Source organism: Pogona vitticeps, chromosome 5, assembly GCF_051106095.1.
Source record: "Pogona vitticeps strain Pit_001003342236 chromosome 5, PviZW2.1, whole genome shotgun sequence".
Classification (NCBI taxonomy): Eukaryota; Metazoa; Chordata; class Lepidosauria; order Squamata; family Agamidae; genus Pogona; species Pogona vitticeps.
In genome coordinates, this window is record NC_135787.1 from 140,828,654 (window position 1) to 140,853,898 (window position 25,245).

General features: G+C 39.4%; 1 protein-coding gene across 2 annotated transcripts in view; it reads right to left on the bottom strand.

Annotated features, from left to right (window-relative positions):
* The window catches only part of LRIG3 (leucine rich repeats and immunoglobulin like domains 3), a 64,849-nt gene that overhangs the window by 33,783 nt on the left and 5,821 nt on the right, over nt 1-25,245 (bottom strand). The window contains exons 2-3 of one of the 2 annotated variants that reach the window (XM_020795544.3): nt 17,368-17,439; nt 16,179-16,253 (exon numbers count right to left, since the gene is read on the bottom strand). In XM_020795544.3, coding sequence (XP_020651203.3) covers nt 16,179-16,253; nt 17,368-17,439 — 147 coding nt within the window. Of the gene's footprint in view, nt 1-3,308; nt 3,548-16,178; nt 16,254-17,367; nt 17,440-25,245 lie in introns of those variants that run through there. The other variant, XM_073000438.2, reaches the window with a different exon arrangement.

Genomic DNA, 25,245 nt, shown 5'->3' on the forward strand with positions numbered 1-25,245 from the left:
GTTCTTCTAATTTACATTTGTCCAGAACACATACTGCTCAGTTGCATTAACAATTAAATATGTCAATTTACAGCTACATAGATTCTTGACACGCCCCACCAGCACGGTTTTGCCCCTATACTCCTTGAACTCCCAAACTTCTATTTGTCTAGCGAAGCAATTGTGAAATGCTGTTACATGCCATCAAGATAAAATTGACTTACAGTGACCCTAATAGGGTTTTCAAAGTAAGTGACATATTTGAGGAGCAGTTTCTCAATCAGTTCTACCCTTCAGTGAGTTTCCATGACAGAACCCAGGAATTGAATGCAGGTCTCCTACATTCTAGTCTATTACTCTATCCACTACACCAGGGGTCTCCAAACTATAGCAGAAACCCACCATTAGCAAGGTCCAGGGGGGAGAAAAAGGAGCGGAAGAATGGCAAGGTGTCCCTCAAAGGTGGTCACCCAGGGGCCACCTCACCAGCTCCCTCCAAGCAATGGTGTGTCCTTGCCCAGGTAATCTGCTAGCCTATACCGCCTGTCCTTCTGCCCCATAGCAATCTTCCATCGCCAAGGCAACTGCCCACCACGCCACCTCCCAGCCCTGCTTGGAAAGCATGAGCCAATCGCCAGCCGCTATGCCACATGACCTATCCAGGAGGCAGCAACGCTCAAGCCTGGAGGAGATGATAGGGAGGCGAAAGTTCGCTCTCTCTGTGTTTTTTCTCAAACACTGGAGGCATTCAAGAAAAACTTAGATAATCACCTGGCAGATATGCTTTGATTTTATTCCTGCATTGAGCAGGGGGTTGGACTTGATGGTATCGTAGGCCCCTTCCAACTTCACTTTTCTATGATTCTATGATCAGTGCAGAGAAAGGATATTCAACAGGGCTATAAAACTGATCATGCTTTGCACCCAGGACGGCTAGCCTGTTCCCTGCTCCAATACACATTGGAGTTTTCTGTTATGGTGATTTTCATTGCCGTGGAATTATGCAGTACGTGAAATGGTGTCAGTGCTTGGAACAAAGTTATCAGTAGTAAAAAGTAAGGCATTTAACTTGCAGTTTAGTGTGTAACTATTGGCCTTTGGCTTCACCTAGCTGTCAATCTAAATAGGAAATCAAATCTGATTGCTGATGGTGACTCACAATAGCATTCTATTAATTCCCTGCAACCAAAAAGGATTTGCAGAGAATGTCTTTAGCCATGAAACTCAACATTAACAGGCCAGAATATTCACCCATTTCAATATTACTAATAAAATGTGTTGGTTCTAACAGATTCCTCACACTTTTAAAAAACAAACAAACAAAAAACTCTTTTCTTCCTAATTTATTTCTCTGTTTTACCTGGCAGGCATTCAAATTTGCTGCAAGAGCGTTCCTGGTTCCACTTATGCATCAAATTAAGAAAAGAAGCATTCTACAGTAATTAAGGAAGTAGAATAAGAAACTCCAAGGTCTCATACTTTTATTTTGTTGAGAACAATGGCTATCTTCTGTTGGTTCTCCACCGAATAATTCAAACTAGCTGATGACTTCTAAATGCTAGGAAGGCATTCTAATAACAATTAAGTCCTTCTTTCTGGGGCCCTGAAAGTCTTCAATTGGATATGCTCTGCCAGCACTTTTTCTGCTGTTTGCAGGTGTCCACTTCACCTGCCAAAGACAAGTGACCCTATTATTTTGGGAAGGAAGATTGTTACCACAATAGAATCTTTTTCTGCTACAGTTTGGAGAAGCAGATCTGCTGTGCTGCATTAGAAAGGGGGAAGGATGCTTTCTTGGATATTGTGGGTGCTTGTCAAAAGGAGAGGGAGAATGGGAATTGGGTCTTCTTTCTCTTTCAGCAAGGTTTGCAGAACATTAGAAACAACAAGGATTCCCAATGTGGTGTAGTGGATAGAATGAAGGACAAAGATTCTGTTGAACAAGGTTCAAATTCTTGCTCAGCCATGGAAACTGACTGGAGGAGTGGAACTGGTGAAACCTTAAATATCTTATTTATCTTGAAAACCCTGTTTGGGTTGCTGTAAGTTGGTTCTGACCTGATGACACAGAACAACCACAGAAACAAAAAGAAGAAATATCATAGTGCAATAACCTATCTAAGTGAGAGAAGACTCCATCACTCTTTCTAGCCTTCTGTGCTTGTTGAAGAACTCGGGGTGGGGGGGGAGTAAAGAAGGAAATGTTGGCAGAAAAAAAAGAAAAGAATAAAGTCAGGAAAATCCACAGAAACAAACAAAACAAAAAGACAAATGCATGTGATACCTTAAAGACTAACTATTATATTTTAATGTGACTTTTGTAGACACATCCACTGTGTCAGGCATATGGAAGCAGAATTATATGTTGAATGAAACATCAGGATGTATGTTACATTTACATGCAGTAATTTGGTGTTTGTTGTTTTAGGGCTCTGTTGTAAAAAATTCCTCAGAAGACAGAAAGCAGACACCAAGCCTGAGCAAAGATGAGTGGCGAGAGAGAAGAGAAAGGGAGAGTTTGAAAACTGGGGATTCACTTAAAACTCAAGACAGAAAGGATAAGAGAACATGTTGGGACCTGTGGGCTAGTCTGGAAAAGGGCAAAAGACCAGAGGAAGAATCCTGTTACTGTTTGCTCCAATTTCTTGTTATTCTTTTCCTCCTGGAAACAGGCTATCATTGCAGCTATTTTGGATTCAGATGCAGCAATGATGTTGTGATACATCTGAACCGGACTCTATATTTTTTTTCCAGCTAAATTCTTTTCCTTCCTACACTTTTTCTGTTTACTGTATTCCACTTTGAATGATCAAGTTAGAACCTTTCAGCTTTGAATGTATTTTTCATTTCTTGTTATGAGATCAAAATATTTTTTGCATTCTGCATTTTATCTGTTTTGTAACTTCTTGCTCTCTGTTCCTTCACTACAGTACGTCTTTGTTCATCAGCCTCTTGATCCAGACTTATTTCAGCACAAAGGAGAAAAAAAAATCTATCAGACATACTAAGAAGGACCCTGTTCCACCAGATCTATTACAGCATCTTATTTTCAGATGCCTTTGCCTTCCCTTATTGTTGTCTCTTAGCAGCTGGTGCTCAGAGGCCTACTACCTCTGCAACCTGGGTAGCAAATTACTCCTTCATAACTTTGTCTAATCCTCTTTTTTAAAGCCATCCTCACAACACAGTTTAACTATGTTTTTTTTAAAAAAATAATTCCTTTTTTCTGTCCTGGACCCGATATAATCCTCTACATATACCAGATCCTCAGGCTGGAATGGGTTAAAATGATGAAGAGAAACTGGAAAGTAAGCCCACCTGATACTTACAGAACTTTTTATCTGTTTGCTTCTTCTCGAAGGCCACTGGGGATTCTTGCTTTCTTTTCTTTTTTCTTTTTGCTCCTAGCTATGACTCTGTGGCTTCATCTTAAGTTTTCACTTCCTTTGCAAACCTTCCTTCTCCTTTGATTCCATTTCTTTGTTAGGCACCATACATCCTGGCACTCTCATATTACCTATTCTTTTTCCTTCCAGCCTGCTCTACCGCAGACCAAATATGGATGGATTCTTTAATTTTACCTTGAACCACATTTAAGAGCTTGCAGAACTACTCCCACCTTCTTCTCTGTTCCAGCCTTTTGTTCACTGCTTCTCCCCAAGTGAAATTTTTACCACAATTTTCATTCCTGGGCGTAGTTCCAAGTGGATTCCAAGAATGAAACCTCGCCTGTAATTCAATATGCCATGCCTCCACCTTCCTCTCAAGTTTCTCGTTTCTTTTTCAAAGCTTTCCACACCTTTAAGCTTACAACACATAGTTGCCTACAAGATGACAGTTTAAACCATTTGATCAAAATGCTTCTGCAAGATTCAGATATATAAGGTTTTTGCTCTTCTACTCTGAATTTCAAATGCACTTCTTTTTAATAAGTCCAGAAACCCAAAACTAAAAAGATTGCAATAAATGATTATTGTGTAACAATGACCACAGATGTTTACAGCTCCAACTACACAGTGAGTATGTTCACCTATATATCACATTAAGAATCAAATAAGCAAAGGGGTGAGAAGCCAAGATTACATACATGTGTGGTTCCAAAGAAATTACAGCAAAGTTCACATCTGCAGAACAGCATCAAGTGATGACTGACATGCATGAATGGCCAACAAACACCTCAGAAAATCTGTAGGGCCTAATATTATTTCAAAGAATTCCCTTCACTGGGAGAGGCTCCAATATACAGCTCCAGCCTATCAAATGATAAATAATAAAATGGAGCATATTCTTAAATGAATCAGATAAAAGTTTCCTAGTATCTGAAACAATAAATCATCTGAACTTCCCACAATTCCTTATTCAAGGAACAATTTAGACAACTCAAGCGACCTGTGTTAAGTTTCACGTTAGAATGGGGAGGCAAATAATAATCAATTGGCTATTTAATTTTAGTTTGACAGAGAGGGAAATCTTTTGTAGACTCAGATGTGTCTGTTCAACATCAAAATGCTGTGCATTCACCAAGGTTCTTCAAATTTCCGTGGCCGTTGTAACACAGCTTCACTTAAACAATATCCTGTATCCAGCTGTGACTATTCCCAAGACCCCAAACGAAAAGAATGGGGGAAACAATAAGATATTGGAATGGAGGCATTATATCTGAACCCTTCAAGACCCAACAAAAAGAAATCAACTAAGAAATTTCACAGAATATTAATCAACTGGAATAGCCAATTAAATTGCCAAAATTGCTGGCAGTAGCAGATGTGCTTATTGAAAATCTTCCAGACTTTTCTGGGGAAAAATGGGTCATGCAAGACTAGACCTAAGCCATAGCTTCCCACCACCACCCAAGCTTAATTTCTATGCAGAAGAGCAGAATCTCACTGGGATCATAACATACTGGAGGGATTAACTCCTCCCTTCCCATGCACTGAAGCCTTGATAAAGATCTCCTCCTGAACAGCAGGCTACAATAAGAGATATCAAGAGGTGGAACAAATAAGGCCTTGGAAGAGAGGCCAGTAAGCCACATAGAAAGGGACAGATAGATTAGGCCATCAGTTCTCCAATCCTGCAACTGACTGTCTAAAGCAAGCTAGCGGCACACTACCCATAATACAGATTCACAATCAAGAACAAACTTAAAGTGGTTCTGCTCACCCTTTATAATACTTGCATCCTCACATGGTGATTCTAATCTGTGAAGAGCTGATCACCTGTACAATTTTGTAATGTGAGCTCTTTATTTGGCCCTATGTCTAAAGCATGTAAGAAATCCAATTGTAATTAAGAGCCATTCTTCCTCTTCAGAATTCATGTTGTTCTTCAGAGCCTTATTCAGCCCCATGCTCTTCTCATTCAAATATGATAACTTCTTTATATCAGGAGTGGTTTATATGAAATAGCACTGTACATGAAAATGGTATAGTAGAAAAAAGCATCTCCTCAGGTAAAAAAATGAATTTGCAAATTGGCCTGTAAATTCCTAATTAACTTACATTACAGCTGGATTGTCCTGTACTGTCTAACTAAGCATTTGCTAATGAACAGCAAATCAACATTTTGGGGCAAATGCTAAAGGTAAGATTTTAGCACCTTACTGGGCTCTTTGGGGATCCCAGTGTAAGACCCACTCTTGTACATCACATAATGTAAGAATTATCATTAAAACCAGTTTATGGTGATTTTTGTATCTGCGGGTTACTTTAGCCTTTCCTTTCATGAGCCAAACCACTCACGAAATGTCTATTTCATTCACCAAGTGACAACCTGGCCCTGGAATTCTTAGCACAATGGGTAAAATCTTAATTACAAACCAGAAATCTCATAACATTTTGCTAAACAAATCAACAATATTAAACTGGCCATGGGACGACACTATATGCAAAATTCTATTGATGTTTGTGCACTTATTCTGTTATCAAAAGAAGGCATACTATAACAATATCTCAGGGCAACCCTGATGTTTTGTAAGGTACAATAGAATTTGGTACAGCGAGCCATACTAAATCCAAATATCAAACACCCTTCCATTTTAAGACAGAAAGCAATGTTCCACCATACTGGCTCAAGCTCTACAAAGTCAGGAAGCGCGAAGCTTGACTGATGCCTTAATCTTGTGAATGTTGTACAACATCACAAATTATGCTTTCTGACCCAATTCCAGATACAGAGGGCAGAGTGTCTGGTATCAGCCACAGTACTCTACCATGTCCTGATCCATACCAAAATCTTTCTTCCTCAGTTCTGAGCAATGTACACCAGAACTGACAGAAACATGTGCTATATGGGTTCAAATACTGAAGAAAAGGAGTTAAATTTAACTTGCTGTTGCTCTGGCAATGTATATCAGGGTGATTTAAAATCTGGCATGTTTATAGTCCTCAAGCAGATCTCAGATGCCAAGATTCATGTGGTAAAGTCAATCTGTATCATTCTTGCAAGTAATAAAAGTTCAAAATTTCTAATGGCAGAACTTTTTTAATGACTCATTTTAACAGAAAGGATACTCCTATGCCCCTTCAATAAACCATAACCTATCATAGCTCAGTAATAAACTGAAATAAAATTAAAAGAAACCCTTTATGAGATTACCAGTAAAGCAGTTGGGTATGTAACCATTCAGAAATAATTATAATCTACTATGCTAGTCAGCAGCTTTTTTATCATAAAATAAGCACCTGTATTTATTATATCACCAAGTCTTAATAATAAGTTGCAAGTGATTTAGCTCTTTGTAACAAGCTGGGTAGGGCAATGCACAATAATAAAGTTTTATTAAATAAATTGGAATAACTATCTTTGTTATCCCTCTCCTCTAATGGATATACTACTCTGGGTGGTTTGCAAATTAAAAACTCAGAACTCCACATGACTTCAAGTAGTGATACATCTGGATCTAAAATTAAAATAAAACAAAAAATAAGAAAGGAAAAGGAAATAATAAAAAATTAATATTAACAACATCTGGGGGGATAAGTTATGGAAGGCAGCTTTATAGAGTTCTGTCTTCACTAATTTCCTGAATGTCAGGAGGGAAGGAACCTGGCCCAACTCAATTGAGAGCTTACTCCACAGACTGGGGGCCACCATGTAGAAGAACCAATTCCTTATTGTTGCCTTTTTGGCCTTTCTCAATATAGGCCACTTTTAGCAACCTGGATTGAGAGGAGCAGGTAAAACGTGTAGTTGTCTCCTGAGAAAACTGTTCCAAAAAGTACTAAGGTCCTTAACTGTTAAGGGGTTTATAAGTCATAACCAGCACCTTGAATTGAAGATGGAAACTGACAGAGAGCCAAGGAAGACACACCAAGACTAGAGATATATGATCAAATTTACTAGTTGCTTAAATCCATCTGGCCATTGCATTTTGGACCCGGTGAAGTTTCCATACTGTTTCCAAGGTCAGCCCTATAGAGACAGCTTTGCAATAGTCTATTTTTAAGATTTCCAATGTGTGTTATTAGGCATTGTAGCTGTCTGAAATGAACAAATAACTGCATGGAGCAGCCATACATTGAAGGCTGAAATGTACATCAGCATTCAGTGGATTAGGTAGCTCACTGCAGAACCAGAGGTTTGATTCCCACTATGCCTCCTTGACAGGGGCAGCAATGCAGTACAGTGGGGTCTCGACTTACAAACTTAATCCGTATTGGAAGACAGTTCTCAGGTCGAAAAGTTCTTAAGTCGAATCTGCATTTCCCATAGGAATGCATTGAAAACCATTTAATCCGTATCTGCTCTTTTCGTCCATAGAAACTAATGGGAAGCTGCTATTCCGCCTTCTGCCACTAGAGGGGGATATTTTTCCTTTTTTTCCTTTTAACCTAAGATGACTTAGCTTTTAAAAAAAGGGAAAAAAAGAGTTCGTAACTCGAATCTAAGTTCGTAAGTCGAGTCCATATATTCCTATGAGAGCAGTTCGTAAGTCGAAACGTTCGTATGTCGAGCCGTTCGTAAGTCAAGACTCCACTGTATTAAGGTAGGTAGGTAAGTAGGTAGGTATGTGCTGTTTTGCTCAAATTCATATAGGGATTAGTAGTAGAGAAAAGAAGAAAGAGAGGCTGCCAGATATGGAGAGAAGAAGGAGCCAGTCTGCTTTCCAAAACAAGCTAAACATGCTACAGGGAAGGGAAAATCTGACACAAAGATGGCAGACAGCCCACTGCTACACCCAATTCAAGCAGCAGTTATGAGACCCACTCCATTTAACTTCCAGATGATACTTCCCTTCTTTCCAGTTTAAAAGACCACAACTCATATTGGGCTGAAGTTAGCCACACAGGCCCACATAGCAAAGATTACGGACAGTGGCTAATATGACTCCATGCCTAGCGTCCCTTCTAGCAGTTCCCAACAGTGATTAGAGCAGCACTCCCCCCTCCTCCTCCAAAAAAAGTAACACAGTTGGAGCTGAGGTTTAGAGAAATTGCTGCAAACAAAGGACAAGTGGGGAAATAATTCAAATAGAAAATGCAGATATATTGGAAAAGGATCATACCAGACTGCCTGCACTTAGTGTCCCTAAAAACTATGTATCTTGCTTGAGCAAATTTTATTCTTAAGACATTTATTATTGAGCTTGCTCATCCTGCAAAGGAATGTGGGGAAGAATGCATTCCAAAGGAAGATTTGGGAGACGGAATTGATATGTCTACAAATGGTAGTTTCTGACACAGTCATGGAAGAAGGGACAATTTATTGAAAACATTATCCAGTCTAAACATTATGAAAAAATAACCCTGGGATTTTATGTATCAGCAACACAAATATGGGTTTTTGTAAGGGATGTATATATGAGTCCCTCCATATGTTGAACTGAAAGAAATGGATCACAAAGAGGGCAGCAGGAACTAATTCTTCTCACCATAAGAACTGCCTGCTCCTGTTCTCACAATGAATGTCTACTGGATGTCTGCCAAGGGAAATGGGAGGGGGTATACAATTGTGGCAGGAGATATGGCAAACTTGCATGGTCTTGAGAAAGCACGTAAAGTTCCCATCATGATCTTCTCCAGGAAACTCTCTTTCTCTAGGAAAAAATGAAACTAAATCTATTACAAGTCCTCTTCTCCTTTGTAACAGAACCTTACGAGCAAATAATGTATGCACCCACAGGAAAAATGTTACAGGAAAGTCATAGATGGACAATGTGGGGATGTCAGGACTGTGACTGGCAGAAGGAGCTGGCTTCTTTCACTGACATTTTTGAAAAACTAGCAGTCAAGTACTGTATCTGTGAAAGATGCTTTCATTACAGAGCATTCATTCTGACTCCCTTTACTGAAGACTGCTCTGTGGTGTCCTATGCTACTAGCACATGCTTTAAGAAACCCTCTGTTCACTGCATGTAGTCCATCAGATATTTAAAGAATGCAAACAAGCAATATTTGTGTTTTGGGATACAGAACATGGCTACAGTCAGCCAGCACAGCCAGCATAAACATTCTCAGAGATTTAAATCAACCTTTCCCCTACTCTCAGTTTTAAAAAAGCTGTGCTCACTCTGTTATAGAAGACAGTTTCAAATAAGGATGGTCAAAATAAGAACGTAGCTGTGTTTTAATAGAAACTCATTGAAAGATGTTGATGTTCCTGACCAAATCTTTTAGGGGTACATTTTCAGTAAAGCAGAATGTTTCCTTTTCCTAGCCATAGTATTTACATCAGGACCTGTGAACGGGTACCAGCCAAATAGAAAAATGAAAGTACTCTACAGCAGTGCCAGTTCCTATAAGACCAAATGTCATGCAAAATTGCCTCCCAACCCAGAATGTACCAGCACCACAAAATTATTGTGTGGATTGAGTAGCCTCTGTGGCAGACAGTTGCCCTTTAACAGCTTAGGCAGATATTCTAGCTACAAATGCAATTGGAGTTGGTAAGAAGGTTAGCAGACCTGGATCGGATCAAACACATGGGCAGTGCACAAGTCAGTTCTCAGTGTGGCCAAGTAGAGGCATAAGGGAACACATATGAACACTGGAAGTGCAACAACACCTTCTGCTTGTGTTCTCCAGCAATAAGGAGACAGGGCTAACAGCCACAAATAACTTATCAAATGAATACCTATTCGGAGATGGACATAACTGTGTCTTGCAAGAGCCACTGCCCTCACCAACCAGGCTTTATGTGAAGCTGTATGTCAATTTATTTGCCTGAAAGTGACATGCAAGTGATCCATGGTCTAGCAACACTCTTTATTGAGATTACTGCAATAACTATTGTTGGGCAGGAAGGGCTAACTTTGAAGGCAAACAGGAAGCAACATCAGGTGGTGGAGAATATGCCTGAAACAGTCTTAACTGGTACTGGGAGTTAATAGGACACTGGCTTCCATATGTTTCCAGCACAGAATATTGGTGTTCACTTACAATGTTCTGCACGGCTAAAGATCCTAACATGCCTCTTCCTTGTCTCTTCCTTTTATGCTAACCTGAATACTCAAACCAGCAATGCAAACAGTTTTAGAAATGTCATCTCAAGAAAAAGAATGACAGACAGAGAGAAAAGTTTTTGGTGGTGGCCCCTTGTTATGAATACTCACCACTGAGAACTTTGCCTAGTGTCTTCACTAACATCTGTCCACTGGGAACTATTTCCTCTTCTCCAAGATCTTTTCAACACAATCTTAACATTTTAAGACCATTTATATACTAGAATCAGCACTTCAGTCTGTTTTTATGAAAACTGATACTGTACATATTTTATTCTTTGATCGCCATTTTTGTAAACAAGTCATTTTTTCTTCTCTGTATTATTTGATCTTTTATGTCTGTACACTATGATTCTTAAAAAAATGAATCTATGTTTTAATCATTTTAAAACAGGATTAGTACATTGAGGGTAGTTTTCCACCCCAAGGACCTTCCCGCAAAATACCTGAACTCATTATTATTATTTTCCTAAAACAACGTATGCTGGGCCCAACACTTATTTCTGAAGAAGTATGATTGTCCCATTTTGCTGCAAATGATGCAGAAAAACATATTCTCAGCAATCTTATCTCTTTTTTAATTGGTTCAGCTGCATATTTTTCAACCAACTCAGACAACTGGCTGGCAAAGCATTAAAAACATTAGCTATGTTTAGCTCCAAGAACTGAACACTGCCTTTTTTTTATGATCCATGTCACTTCTGAGTGTGGTGAATGCAATCCAGAAGAGAAACTCATTTTCTGAATTTCAGGTTAATCTTTTAGCATAAAAGCAATCTACCTGGCTGCGGCCCTATTTAGACACAGGGGCACTCACTACCTTGGTGCATGCGCTCGTAATCTCAAGATTAGACCACTGTAACGCGCTCTATGGGGGGCTGCCTTTGAGGCTGATGCGGAAACTTCAGGTGGTGCAGAATGCGGCAGCCAGACTCCTCAATGGAGTGAGAAAATACCAACACATTTCTCCAACTTTGGCCGCACTGCATTGACTGCCCATTCATTTCCGCGTCGACTTCAAAGTTTTAATGCTTACTTATAAGGCCCTAAATGGTTTAGGACCTTGATATTTGGCAGAACGCCTGCTCCCACCAAGGTCTACCCGGATCACCCGTGCGAGTCAGGAGGTGAGGCTGAGGAGCCTGACGCCGAGAGAGGCCTGGAAGGAGAAAACACGAAACCGGGCCTTCTCGGCGGTGGCTCCTCGCCTGTGGAACAACCTCCCTCCAGAGATTCGCACGGCCCCTACGCTGGGAATCTTTAAAACCCAATTAAAAACATGGTTGTACATCCAGGCCTTCCCTCCAGTCAATACCTGATCTCTTTTCTTATTTTCCCTTATTTTATTATCCCTCCATTTTATTATAATTGTAACGATTGAACGGTTATGTACTTTTTTGTGTTTTATTGTTTTATCCTATATTGTAGGCCACCTAGAGTGCACGAGTCGCCCAGATAGGCGGGGTATAAATCAAATTAATAATAATAATAATAATAATAATAATAATAATAATAATAATAATAATAATAATAATAATAATAATAATAATAATAATAATAATAATAATAATAATAATAATAATAATAATAATAATAATAATAATAATAATAATACAATTTTTATCTCCAAATCACAAATGTCTATTTTACAATAGAATATGTTCCATTAATTACTTTGGTTTGCAGAGTAAATCACTTCTTATGACTCCCTTTATATGGAAGAATCCAGTAATACTGTACTTGAGATCGTGATTTATATTCTACAAATAGTTTTAGAACTGTCTCCCATCTCTTGACATTAAAACTAATACTGCTAAAAGGCTACTTTGCACTAGCTTTAAGTCAAACAAAAGTTATATTGCAAGAATACAAGGGGAAAAGATTAGAAGTCTCAAGCTTAAATAAGAACAACTCTTCATTGATTTAAAGAGTGATGCTAGACTGTTTGAGAACTTGAGTCCAGGAGTACAGATAGAATCTCAGCAGGTCTTTCTTCTCCATAAGTATTTAGGCAATCTGGCAGAGTACAAATGTAATCTTTATACAATTTGTATACCCTTGGGAAAAAAAACCAATTTTTTCAGGCGAAACCAAAGAGCCAAGAGTAATGTGGTGAGAGAGAGGGAGTGCTCCGTATGAAAGCTCAGTAGAGTTGTACCTTCAAATTATTTCTTTTTTATATAAAAAAAACCCCTTAATATTGCCATAATGTACTAGTGTTATACAAAGAAGACCGCCTGAAAATCAATTACAATTCAAAGAATACAAAATGGTCCTGTTCTGTTCACTGACAAAGGAAGTTCTACTAGAGCTGCAGCTGCAGCAGCCCTTTATATTTTTAGCTGCAAATTTACAAAGTGAGAATTCTAGGAGAATCAACTCATTATGACAGACCACAGGGATGATTCTTACTCTTTTTTTTGTGGTGGGGGATAATTAGCCTGAAAAGCACAGAGCGAACTGTCACCAATTACACACTCAGCTGCTATCTGATTCCTATCTTGCACCTCCTCCCCTTTTTCCTCCTTTTTCTTTCTGGCTCATCCCAAAGTTGATCCCATGCTGTGCTGACCCAGAGTTGGCTTTCACGTCAAAGTAGCCATAATAAATTGCTACCAATTTCTAATTCCAGTCATTCCCCACAGAGGTCAGAAGGTGCTTGGTATATACTTGTAACCTCAGTTGAGTTCTGCAGAGCATAATCAGGAAGCCTTCTGAGGCCATTCAGAAGCTCAGCATGAGTCTTAAAGTACAATGGTAACAAGACACCTTCCCAGCAACCCAACTGTCCAGCATAACAATTCAGTTTTTTCAGGAGGTATGTTAAAGAGTGTTGGGTTTTTTTTAAAAAAAAGAACTACATAATCCAAGTCAAAAAAAGGTTTTCTGTTTGGTCAGCTGAGTAAATCAACAAAACTCTCAAACTAGAAACCGTAAGCTTTTTGTAAAGTTTTTTTTGGTAGATGCAGAATAATATTTCTAGGGTTTTTTGTTTGGTTATTTGTTTTTGGTTTGTTGTTTTTGTTGTTTATCTAGAGCTACATTCTTAGGGAATTGATATAATAAGAGGATACTATACCTGGGTGCAAACTGTATTTCCATTGTGAGAGAAGGCAAGTGGTTACAGAGGTTACTTTCCCCTGAATATAATTCTTCTCTGTGCATAGTTCAGTTAATATGGGTTCATCAGTGTAAAGGACAAGTGAAAGATTCCTCCAAGTCACTCTATACACAATTCAAAGCTCAACTACAGATTACTTCTAACATGTAGGGTTTATTTAAACCTATTTCTCTCCCGGCCAACACCCTATTTTAAAAATGATGTGAAGTATCTAATCCTGATCAGAGCCCTTGCTGGGAGGGAGCAATTTTACGCATTTGCTTTCCATTGAGGTTCTCATCCTCATCAAACCATCTTTGCCTCCAACCTGCATGGAGAACAAGATCTGCTTTGACACATGGGAGAGGGGCAGGTCCAGATCAGGGAATATAGCAGGGGAAAAAATAATGGAGCTCCAATCCCCAAATGAGAGTGTCCATCTGGACTTATATCTAAACCACATATGTCTTTTAAAAGCAGGGCTTAGTCTGAATCAAGCAGATCACATGGAATACTTCAGTGCCACATATTAGTCATGACAAGTGGTGCCACACCGAACCACATGGAAAGCAATGCTGCATGCTATATGTGTGGATTAGATAATATACTACACCGTGGTAGAAAGATTAACTTGAAATGTAAGTTATACAATTCAACAGAATTATAAAATTCAGTATGAGTAGTGGTTGCTGTTTTAATGGAACCTCCTTTGCCTCTAAACCACCTTGCCTTTCCTTTTAATTCCTTTCTCCACCCTGCCTAATCTATAGAAAAGCCACACCAATATCAAATGTCACTTAGTTCTTACTCAAATAGCGCAGAGCAGACACAGCGTCTACACCAGCTGACTTAGCTGACCTAGGCCCAGAGTAAAAACAGCAGGATAATAAGTCACCAGATGTAAGCAACTGAATACTGATCACTTTCATTAACTAAACAGCTTTCCAGAATTTGACTGTATTGTTTTAACTCTTTAGACTCTTTAACAATAGATACCATATAACTTGCTTTTAGTGCAGATTTTCCTTGGTGAAAAAGACATAACTAAAAAGTAATTGGTAGAACTTTGAACCAAATCATGAAGATTTTTTTTAATTACACAAAGGTTAGGATATTTATACTAAACTGCAAAGTACTCAGAAAATGTCAATTGCACCAACCAGATTTTAAAAAGAGTTGATAAATTAGTGATTTCTCAAGAAAAAAAAGAAGTCACTGCTATTATTATTGTGAGACAATAATTACATTCTGCTTTCTTAATTCCAAGCTAAATATAGGTAAAGGTAAAGGTTCCCCTTGACATTTAGTCCAGTCGTGTCCGGCTCTAAGGCACGGTGCTCATCCTCATTTCCAAGCTATAGAGCCATTTGTCCAAAGATAGTTTCTGTGGTCACGTGGCCAGTGCGACTAGACATGGAATGCCATTACCTTCCCACCGAGGTGGTACCTATTTATCTCCTCACATTTTTAGCCTTCTATATAAAAAGGCAGAAAGGCAGTAACTATTTTTCATGAACACTAAGCAACAGTTCATCACAGAAAACCAATATAAACATAGAAAAAATATGGCAAATGGTAGTCTGAACCTTATGTCAGACATAAAGATATATTCTTCACTTAATTCCAATTCCCTGTTTCATATTGTTTTCCTTTCTTCTTTTCCATTTTCTGTCTTGCATTTAGATTCATTCTTCCTTATAAACATGTCAAAAAATATTTCAAAACATTTATTTTTCAAGCAGCCACTTTTCAAGGCCAGCACTGTTAGCATCATGTGTAAAAACATGCAGCTCAAACAGCTTACGTACACTACCCTGTTAGTAAATCCATAAAACTTAATATAGCCTACATAAGCATACACAAGATCAGACTGAAAGCTGATTAATAAAGCAGGAGCAGAAAATATCCATGGATTCTGAATCATTATGCACCCTGAATCCATGGCTGGTCACTTTCAGCCATTTTTAGCCACTCTTCAACCTGGCAAAGAAGTTCTTCATCCCACCTCCTGCCAGGAGTGGCCAATCCACTGTGAGCTGCAGAGCGATAGGAAGGGTGTGCAGAGGCCGCCGCAGCAGCAGAACAGTGAGTGGATGGTCTTGCCTCAGGGGGCCAGACCCTCTTTATCTCCACCTGTGGAGATAAGCGAGATCACTGGGCCAGATGGGCCACAACTGTCCTCAAAGATTGACAGTCTGTCAGGATTTTAGGTCAACCCCCCCCTTGCCGTTCCTGAAGCCTACTGTAGCGAAATCATGGATTCCACTGCTCAGCCACAGTTCTTGGTTTCAAGGACTCAGCACTACAGTGCCATCAAGCACCTCATATCTCTTCACATATACTTTTAGAACTGTGAAAGATTGTTTTAAAGATACCTTCTGAACATAGATGCGAGGGGGAACTTGAGTACTGTATTCCAAGGATCTGAGTTCGCAATACATGAGATACAAATTTCTCACACAGGAATTATTTCTTCGTGACGAATCATATATCAGAAAAACCCAAGGTAAAACCACAGAGGCTTCACATTAACTTCACCATTTTATACTATGGTTTCATTTTACTTACAAGAACACCTTCCTGTTCACACTTGTATAGTGACAGAACATGCAGATATAGTGCTCATATACATAGAAAAACATGTAAATATCTACTTACAGGGAGAGGAACGTAATGTTTGCGGAAATAGGCCCCAGATCTGGTATCGCTTCCAATTCATTACTGTTCAGTTTTCTGTCAAAAACATAACAAAGTCAGTTGACACACAAATAAGTTGTAACTGGTATCTCCTGACCTCTTCTTTGCCGTTTTGCCCCATCATAAATAACTTAGCATTTTTTCAAAAAGAGGTTCTATTACACAAATGCCACAAATAAGAAAAAGAAAACAAAACAAGCCACAAGCAACATTCACTTCTGTGTTGTGCTGAATTCTGAAAATAAGCTCATCCAACAAAATTACTGTGGGCTTTAATCTTCTTTTACACTGGATGGATTCACAGAACATAGTAGGTCATGGATCCATAGGTATTATGGATGTTGGTACATGAAGCTTGAACATTTCAATTCTCTGAACAACCATAAGCTTCACCCTGTGGCTCATTAGCATGTCATGTGAACTTGCCCCATTTTTCTCCCTCAACAAACAAAGACAGACTCTATGCCTTACTGTAGGCCTGACTGGGTGTTTCTGTCCTTTTTTTGCTGAGAGACCAGCAGGTGCACCCAGGCTTGCACAGCACAATAAACAAATCATGGAGCAAAGCTTCATGATTCATTGAAACATACTAACTGTAAGGGGCAGCAATCAGACAAAACATGCCATCATGCTCTCTTTAGTTGCACCTCCCTGGCTTGTTGGTTCATGTAAACCATGGCAGTGGCTGCAACTGCATGGAATAAAATGCCAGAATTCTACATGTGTTAAAGCCCATGCATGTTTCATTCATACCCTCTCTGTTAGTATGATCTCTAAACAAACCAGGAATTATAAATCAAGAATAACCTTTAAACTAAGATTAAACTAAGATTCTGGCTTGTTGATGAGCAACAAGCCAGCATTACTCATTTTAATGACATGCTACACAACCCCTTCCTGGTTTGCTGAGCAGCTGTGCTATGAGGGGAAAGCATAGTTTGAGAAAATGAGTTCCTGGACACCAGCATATGGTGCATTCATAGCAATTCTAGATGACTCAGAACCCTTCTACATGATTTTTTACAGACACAGCTATTCAGAGATTTTGCATCTACATATAATTTGAAAAGCACTATTAAAAATAACATTCTAAAGAATGATGTCACAGATGGCAAAAGGTAAGACCTTGCAAGCCAATTTAACCACTTACAGTTCTCGCAGATGATGAAGATGGCTCAAAGAATTAGGCTTGATTGAAGACAATCTATTGTGACTTAGATCTCTACAAAGTTACCAAAAAAAAAAAAAAAAAAGAATTGTCAACAAGGTTACAAAATTGTGAAGTATCTTCCCCCCCCCCGAGTATGACATATATAGTAGAAAACCAGATTAAATATTTTAACTGAATGCATCTCATATACTTTGATTCTATGCTGCATGACGCAGACTGCAGAGTATTTGAACCCCTCTCTGGACAGATTACGCTTTCTAGCATTCATTCAATGCAGGGATGGGAACACGTGCAACTTCAGTCATCTCTAGTGATAAATGATTATGGGACATGCAGTCCAACAACATCTGAAGTGTCACACATTGTCCATCCTCCACGTAGAGTACACAGCCTCATCCAGCTGGTAGTCCAAACTACACCTGACCCTCTGAACCAGTAGGTCTGACATAAGTGCTGAGCTGCCATTCAGCATTTTAAGAAGACTGAGACTTATAATTGGATTCAACTCTACAAAAACAGATATCTGGAAATATAATTAAAAAGCTACTTTCACATCATCTTAAGCTGGTTCAGCAACACTTCATTCTCTAGGAATGGTATGGAAACAATTTTGTGTCTCCTATATAGAATTCCCCCTTCATGGATTGCTGCCTTGTCGTGGCGAAGGGGCTTGAGTAACTCAGAGAAGCTATGGGCTATGCCGTGCAGGGACACCCAAGACGAACAGGACATAGCGGAGAGTTCCAACTAAACGCAATCCACCTGGAGTAGGAACTGGCAATGCCACTCCAGTACCTTTGCCAAGAATGCCCCATGATCAGAAACAAAAGGCTCAAAGATATGACGCTGGAAGATGGGACCTTCAGGTCAGAAGGCGCCCAACATGTTACTGAGGAAGAGCGGAGGACAAGTACAAGTAGCTCCAGAGCTAATGAAGTGGTTGGGCCAAAGCCGAAAGGACGCTCAGCTGCGGATGCACCTGGAAGTGAAAGGAAAGTCCAATGCTGCAAAAAAATGATAGAATGATGTCAATACGAATCCAAGGCAGACCTTTCAACATCAAAATACTCCAAGTTTATGGACCAACCACCATTGCTGAGGAGACTGAAATTGAACAATTTTATGAAGATTTACAACACCTTCTAGAACTGACACCGAAGAAAGATGTTCTCCTCATTCTAGGGGACTGGAATGTTAAGTAGGGAGCCAAGAGATAAAAGGAACAACAGGGAAGTTTGGCCTTGGAGTTCAGAACGAAGCAGGACAAAGGCTAATAGAGTTTTGTCAAGAGAACAAGCTGGTCATCACAAACACTCTTTTCCAACAACACAAGAGGCGACTCTATACATGGAAATCACCAGATGGGCAATGTCGAAATCAGATTGATTATATTCTCTGCAGCCAAAGATGGAGAAGCTCTATACAGTCAGCAAAAACAAGACCTGGAGCTCATTGTGGCTCCGATCATCAGCTTCTCATAGCAAAATTCAAGCTTAAACTGAAGAGAGTAGGAAAAACCACTGGGCTATTCAGGTATAATCTAAACCAAATCCCTTATGAATACACAGTGGAAGTGAAGAACAGATTTAAGGAACTCAATTTGGTGGACAGAGTGCCTGAAGAACTTTGGATAGAGGCTCGTAACATTGTACGGGAGGCAGCAACAAAAACCATCCTAAAGAAACGGAAATGCAAGAAAGCAAAGTGGCTGTCCAACGAGGCCTTAGAAATAGCAGAGAGGAGAAGGGAAGCAAAATGCAAGGGAGATAGGGAAAACTACAGAAAATTGAATGCAGACTTCCAAAGAATAGCAAGGAAAGACAAGAGAGCCTTCTTAAATGAACAATGCAAAGAAATAGAGGAAAATAACAGAAAAGGAAAAACCAGAGATCTGTTCAGGAAAATTGGAGATATTAGAGGAACATTTTGTGCAAAGATGGACATGATAAAGGACAAAAATGGAAGGGAAATAACAGAAGCAGAAGACATCAAGAAGAGGTGGTAAGAATACACAGAGGAATTATATCAGAAAGAATTGGATATCCCGGACAACCCAGACAATGTAGTTGCTGACTTTGAGCCAGACATCCTGGAGAGTGAAGTCAAGTGGGCCTTAGAAACCATGGCTAACAACAAGGCTAGTAGAGGTGATGACACTCCAATTGAACTATTTAAAATCTTAAAAGATGATGCTGTTAAGGTGCTACATTCAATATGCCAGCAAGTTTGGAAAACTCAACAGTGGCCAGAGGATTGGAAAAGATCAGTCTACATCCCAATCCCAAAGAAAGGCAGTGCCAAAGAATGCTCCAACTACCGTACAATTGCACTCATTTCACACACTAGCAAGGTTATGCTCAAAATCCTACAAGGTAGGCTTCAGCAGTATGTGGACTGAGAACTCCCAGAAGTAAAAGCTGGATTCCGAAGGGGCAGAGGAACTAGAGACCAAATTGCTAACATACGCTGGATTATGGAGAAAGCCAGAGAGTTCCAGAAAACATCTACTTCTGCTTCATTGGCTATGCAAAAGCCTTTGACTGTGTGGACCACAGCAAAGTATGGCAAGTCCTTAAAGAAATGGGAGTGTCTGACCACCTTATCTATTTCCTGAGAAATCTATACATGGAACAGGAAGCAACAGTCAGAACTGGATATGGAACAACTGATTGGTTCAAAATTGGGAAAGGAGTACGACAAGGCTGTATATTGTCCCCCAGCTTATCTAACTTATATACAGAATACATCATGCGGAAGGCTGGACTGGAGGAATCCCAAGCCGGAATTAAGATTGCCGGAAGAAATATCAACAACCTCCAATATGCAGATGATACCACTCTGATGGAAGAAAGTGAGGAGGAATTAAAGAACCTTGTAATGAGAGTGAAAGAGGAGAGTGCAAAAAAAAAAAAAACGGCCTGAAACTCAACATCAAAAAACCTAAGATCATGGCCACTGGTCCCATCACCTCCTGGGAAATAGAAGGGGAAGATATGGAGGCAGTGACAGATTTTATTTTCCTGGGCTCCATGATCACTGCAGATGGAGACAGCAGCCACAAAATTAAAAGACGCCTGCTTCTTGGGAGGAAAGCGATGACAAACCTAGACAGCATCTTAAAAAGCAGAGACATCACCTTGCCAACAAAAGTCAGAGTAGTCAAAGCTATGGTTTTTCCTGTCATAATGTATGGAAGTGAGAGCTGGATGATAATGAAAGCTGACCACCGAAGAATTGATGCCTTTGAATTGTGGTGCTGGAGGAGGCTCTTGAGAGTCCCCTGGACTGCAAGGAGAACAAACCTGTCCATTCTAAAGGAAATCAACTCTGAGTGTTCACTAGAAGGACAGATCCTGAAGCTGAGGCTCCAGTACTTTGGCCATCTCATGAGAAGATGTGAAGGCAAGAGGAGAAGGGGACGACAGAGGATGAGGTGGCTGGACAGTGTCTGCGAAGCAACCAACATGAATTTGACACAACTACGGGAAGCAGTGGAAGATAGGAGGGCCTGGCGTGCTCTGGTCCATGGGGTCACGAAGATTCGGACATGACTAAACTATGACGACGATATGGAATTCAGTTAAATCCTTTTGCCTGCCTTGAAATTTTGGGGGGTGCGGGGTGGGGTGTGTGTCAAAGGCTGTTGTTACCATTCAATGACATCTGGTAAATCTAACATAAAGCTGCTGCTCAATTTATGGTTTTTACCTAGCAAACCTGAAGTTGTGGTGTCTAGGTACATTGATGGCTGGGTGGTATGGAAACCTCTCATTTCTTGCACTCCTGTGTCCCTCCATCATTAATTCTCACACATAAAAATGTTAACGTGAACCATATGCAAGCAGAAACAAAAACATCACAGGTCTGAATAAACACTTCAGTCTCATGGTATCAACATTTCAACCTCAAATGAAACAACCCAATCTGCCACTAACATGTTTCTCCTGCGAGGAAACAGGCCTTCTCCCACGTATCTCCCTCTCTTTAGAGCTGGATCCAGAGCTGACTGTAATGAGTATAATAAAATCAATGGGAGCAAAATCAGTCATGATCAAGTGCTGCTGATTTCAGTGGATCTGCTGTAAATATTATTATGCCTGGATCCAACCCCCAAGTTTTTTTAATACTAATTAGTGCCTAATGAATACAACTGAAGAATAGAAGAAACTACAGTTCATCTAATTTAACAAGTTAGAGAAAGTGATCTGAATTAAACTGACTGTACAACAGAGAAAGGACTTTATCCTGATGTGTACCCAACTCAATACTTGGCTTGCATTCAAAGGGTTTAGAAGAACTATGCAAACACACTGTGAAAAGGGTATGAAGTCATGGCTGTTAAAAGTCTAATACATTACTCTTCGTTCTGCACTAGACAAAAATCAAGGATCACAAATTATTTTATCAAAGAGCTTTCAAAATTCTACTTTAAAAAAATTATAAAACCTTCTTGCCTTTCCTCATTTCACCTAAAATATTTTTTTAAAAATGTCAGAAGGGCAAAGAAGAGAACAGTTCACAAAGATTTATTTAAAACATGTTTGCCTTAGGACCTACCAGACAGTAACAGACGTGAGTGGATTTGTTCTGCTGGAGTTATAACCTAGGAGGGAGAAAGAAATCTGGCAGAGCCTCTAAACTATAAAAATCCTGCAATTACAGCCACTGCTGTGCATGATCACCAAACTGGAGCCAGACACTTTCACTCAGAGCTAAAGCACACCATCCATCTGGAGTCTATCAAAGCAACCATAAGCATAACTTGCATTATGTTTCAGACTAAATTCTTGTTTTCTGACACTGCTGGTATGCACAAACCTGTCCATGGGTTCTGTGTTGTGTTTTTGTTTTTGATTTAAGGCGCAAACATCCCTCCAAAAGCCCACATTATTTTTTTACCTCAGATAAAAAGAAATTAACCATTTTTCTATCCACTGTTTGTATTAAATATCTTTATTGCTCAGAAGCCTAAATCAGCGATTACTAGTATTTTAATAGGTCTGCCATTTAGTTTTAGCTTCTAGCAGCATAAAGAAGATTATTGTTTTAGAGACAAGGACATTCTGTAAAGGAATGGGCTGAACTTCTAGGTAACTATAACAGTTTCTGAAATCAGCTTTGACTTTTCCCCCAATATAGCAAATTTTAAATTCTATCTTTTTTAAAAAGAAGCAGTTGTTAAGAGTTTCTTATCCTAACAGAAAATAATATAAACAAATCTCTCCTTATAATAGAAAAGCAAGAGCTGGCATCACTGTAGTGGTGGATACACATTTTCCACTCCCAATTACCTCCTCCCTCTCTTTCCCCTACCCTTAAAACCACAGTAGATGGAAAGAAAAATCTCTGCAGTGGTTCAAGCTCACTGGTAGCACTTTTTAGGTTATGAAACATTAAACTGCTATGCATGGCTGGACAAACTCAGCCTTTTTGAGCACTGCTTACACCTTTAAAATTACATTTTTAAATGTCTAACTCTGAGTGCAAAGGCACAGCTTCCAAGATGGCCTCAAGAGGCGCAGAGAGGACTCCTTGCATGAAAATGCCTTCCCGCAACTGAAAAGTCCAGAATGTCAGCTTTTGGTATCATCTGCAATTTGTACTGTATCGGAGCTCACACAGCCTTTTTCTAATTTTTTTCTGTATAGCTGTGGTTTGCAACATATAATCTTATGTGTAATGCACTCCACAAAGATTTCCAAGTTAATGCTAAACCTACCAAGTGGTCCTGGAAGAGGGTTATGGATGGGACAGAGGTCTCCAACAAGAGTCATCTGGATGATACTGCATTCCAGTTCTGCAAAACTACTACCCCCAAAAGTATTTTCCCCCATTGCCTTAACCTGGTCATATTCGCCATATTTATACTTGGTAAGGACAGCGGAGAAATGAGAGTCAAAGGGCTATCTGGAAGGTCCTTATTGTACCCATGGGCACATGTATTCACACTGCTATTCTCCCTAGCATGAGGAAGTAGGTGAATCTGAAACATAGGATTCTGGGAGGTATATATCCCCCACAAAGTCCTAGAAACAAGACTTCTTGCCATCGACTTTTCTTTTCCTTGTTTTCAATTGTTTTATTCTGAGCAAGAGAACCAAAGGAGAAAAAACTGGTAGGAAAATCCAGCACACACTTCCTGCCCTTGTTCTTCCTTCTTCCTTTTTTCTTCTTTCTTTTTTCTTCTTTCTTCTTTCTTTTTTCTTTTTTCTTCTTTCTTCTTCTTCTTCTTCTTCTTAGTCTATTTGGGATTACCTCTTTAGCCTTATGAGAACAAGGGTTTTAACTGTTCTCAGCTAATTTTTTTTTAATAAAAACTTGCCCACTTACTATAAACACAGAATTTACATTCATAAGCATTTCTTTTTATTTGTCTGTAACCTGAAAAATATCTTAGAAATATGTATGTATAGTCTCCAAATGCAACATCTAATGCTCTTTTCATTCAAAACAGCAGCCACCATTATAGAATCAAACTCCATGTAGAACATATGGGAGGTGGGGGTTCTACTCCTTATCCACACCTGCAAACTTTCCTTAGATTATAAGAGGATGGACCAGCAGTAAGAAAGCAGACAATCAACATGTGCAGCAGAACTGAAGCAATTCTGTCTTCACAGACTTCTGTCTTTAATCATTTTTGAATTCAGACACTAGGACTTCCAGAATCAGCCAGCATATGACCAAGAGACTATTCAACATGGGGACAACCAAGTGTCACCAAGGAATCGTTCACCATGGTAGGCTATGTTAAAGAGTTCCATGACAAAATAAAAGCTTGACGACACAAAACCAAAACCATATCTAACAAAAGTATTACTGCAGAGTTTTCGTGGACTGTAGTGCACTTTAACTACCAAGCTGAATGTCATCCAGAATTTCAGTGATAGTTAGGTAGATCAATTGATCCCATGGCTGAAATTGGGATTATAGCTAGTGTGGGGGGAGGGTTGCATTCAGAAACTACTACCAAGGGCAATTACATTGTTGACGCTAGCCATAAAGTTTCTGATAACAGATATCCTGGTGCTAAGGAAGTGAATTAACATACATAGTGTGTCAACAAGCTGTTATCTTGATTCAAACCTCTATGGATAAGACTGGATTTCCCCAATGACCTCTCGACAAATGATGAAACAGCTCTGCATATTTTGTAAATATTCAGAAGCACACTAGCAGCCCAGTTATAAAACACACCTACTAAATTGAATGGATCTTAATTCTAAGTAAGTAGATACCGTATGATTTTTCAATCTGAGCTTCTTTGGTACAATCAATATCATTCTTCTAGGAAATGCTTAATGCTTAAGACAAATTTTATAGCTCAGGGGTTGAGGTATCTGGCTGCGGAGCAAGAAGTTGGAAGTTTGACTCCTCAATGTACCTCCTGGAAGGGGCTGGACTAGATGATCCACAGGGTCCCTTCCAGCTCTGCAGCTCTAAAAGGATGGTGGAGATTTTAAATGCAAATCCAACAACAGCTTCTTATTCAAGCCCCACTGGGGCCTTTAGAGCTGCTAATTCAGCACAGAAAAGGAAAGCTAAAAAACAAAGAGTCAGGCTGTAGCTGTTTTAAGACACAGGTCCAAAGTGACTCATAAATCAGCATGCTATGTTCAGATTTTAGTCTGGAAAATGCTGAAGAACAGCTGTGAAAACTATCCCTACTTTTTTTTCCCTGGCAATTCTAGTAAGGACTACAGGACTCAGAAAATGTAAATACCGAGATGTAATACAAACATTAGCAGAAACCATCCTTTAGATTCCCCCCTCTGTCTCAGTGACAGCTTTAACATTCCTAGACAAACTCTGGTAAAATAATCTAGAATTCCAAAGGGAATTGAAAAATAGCAAAGA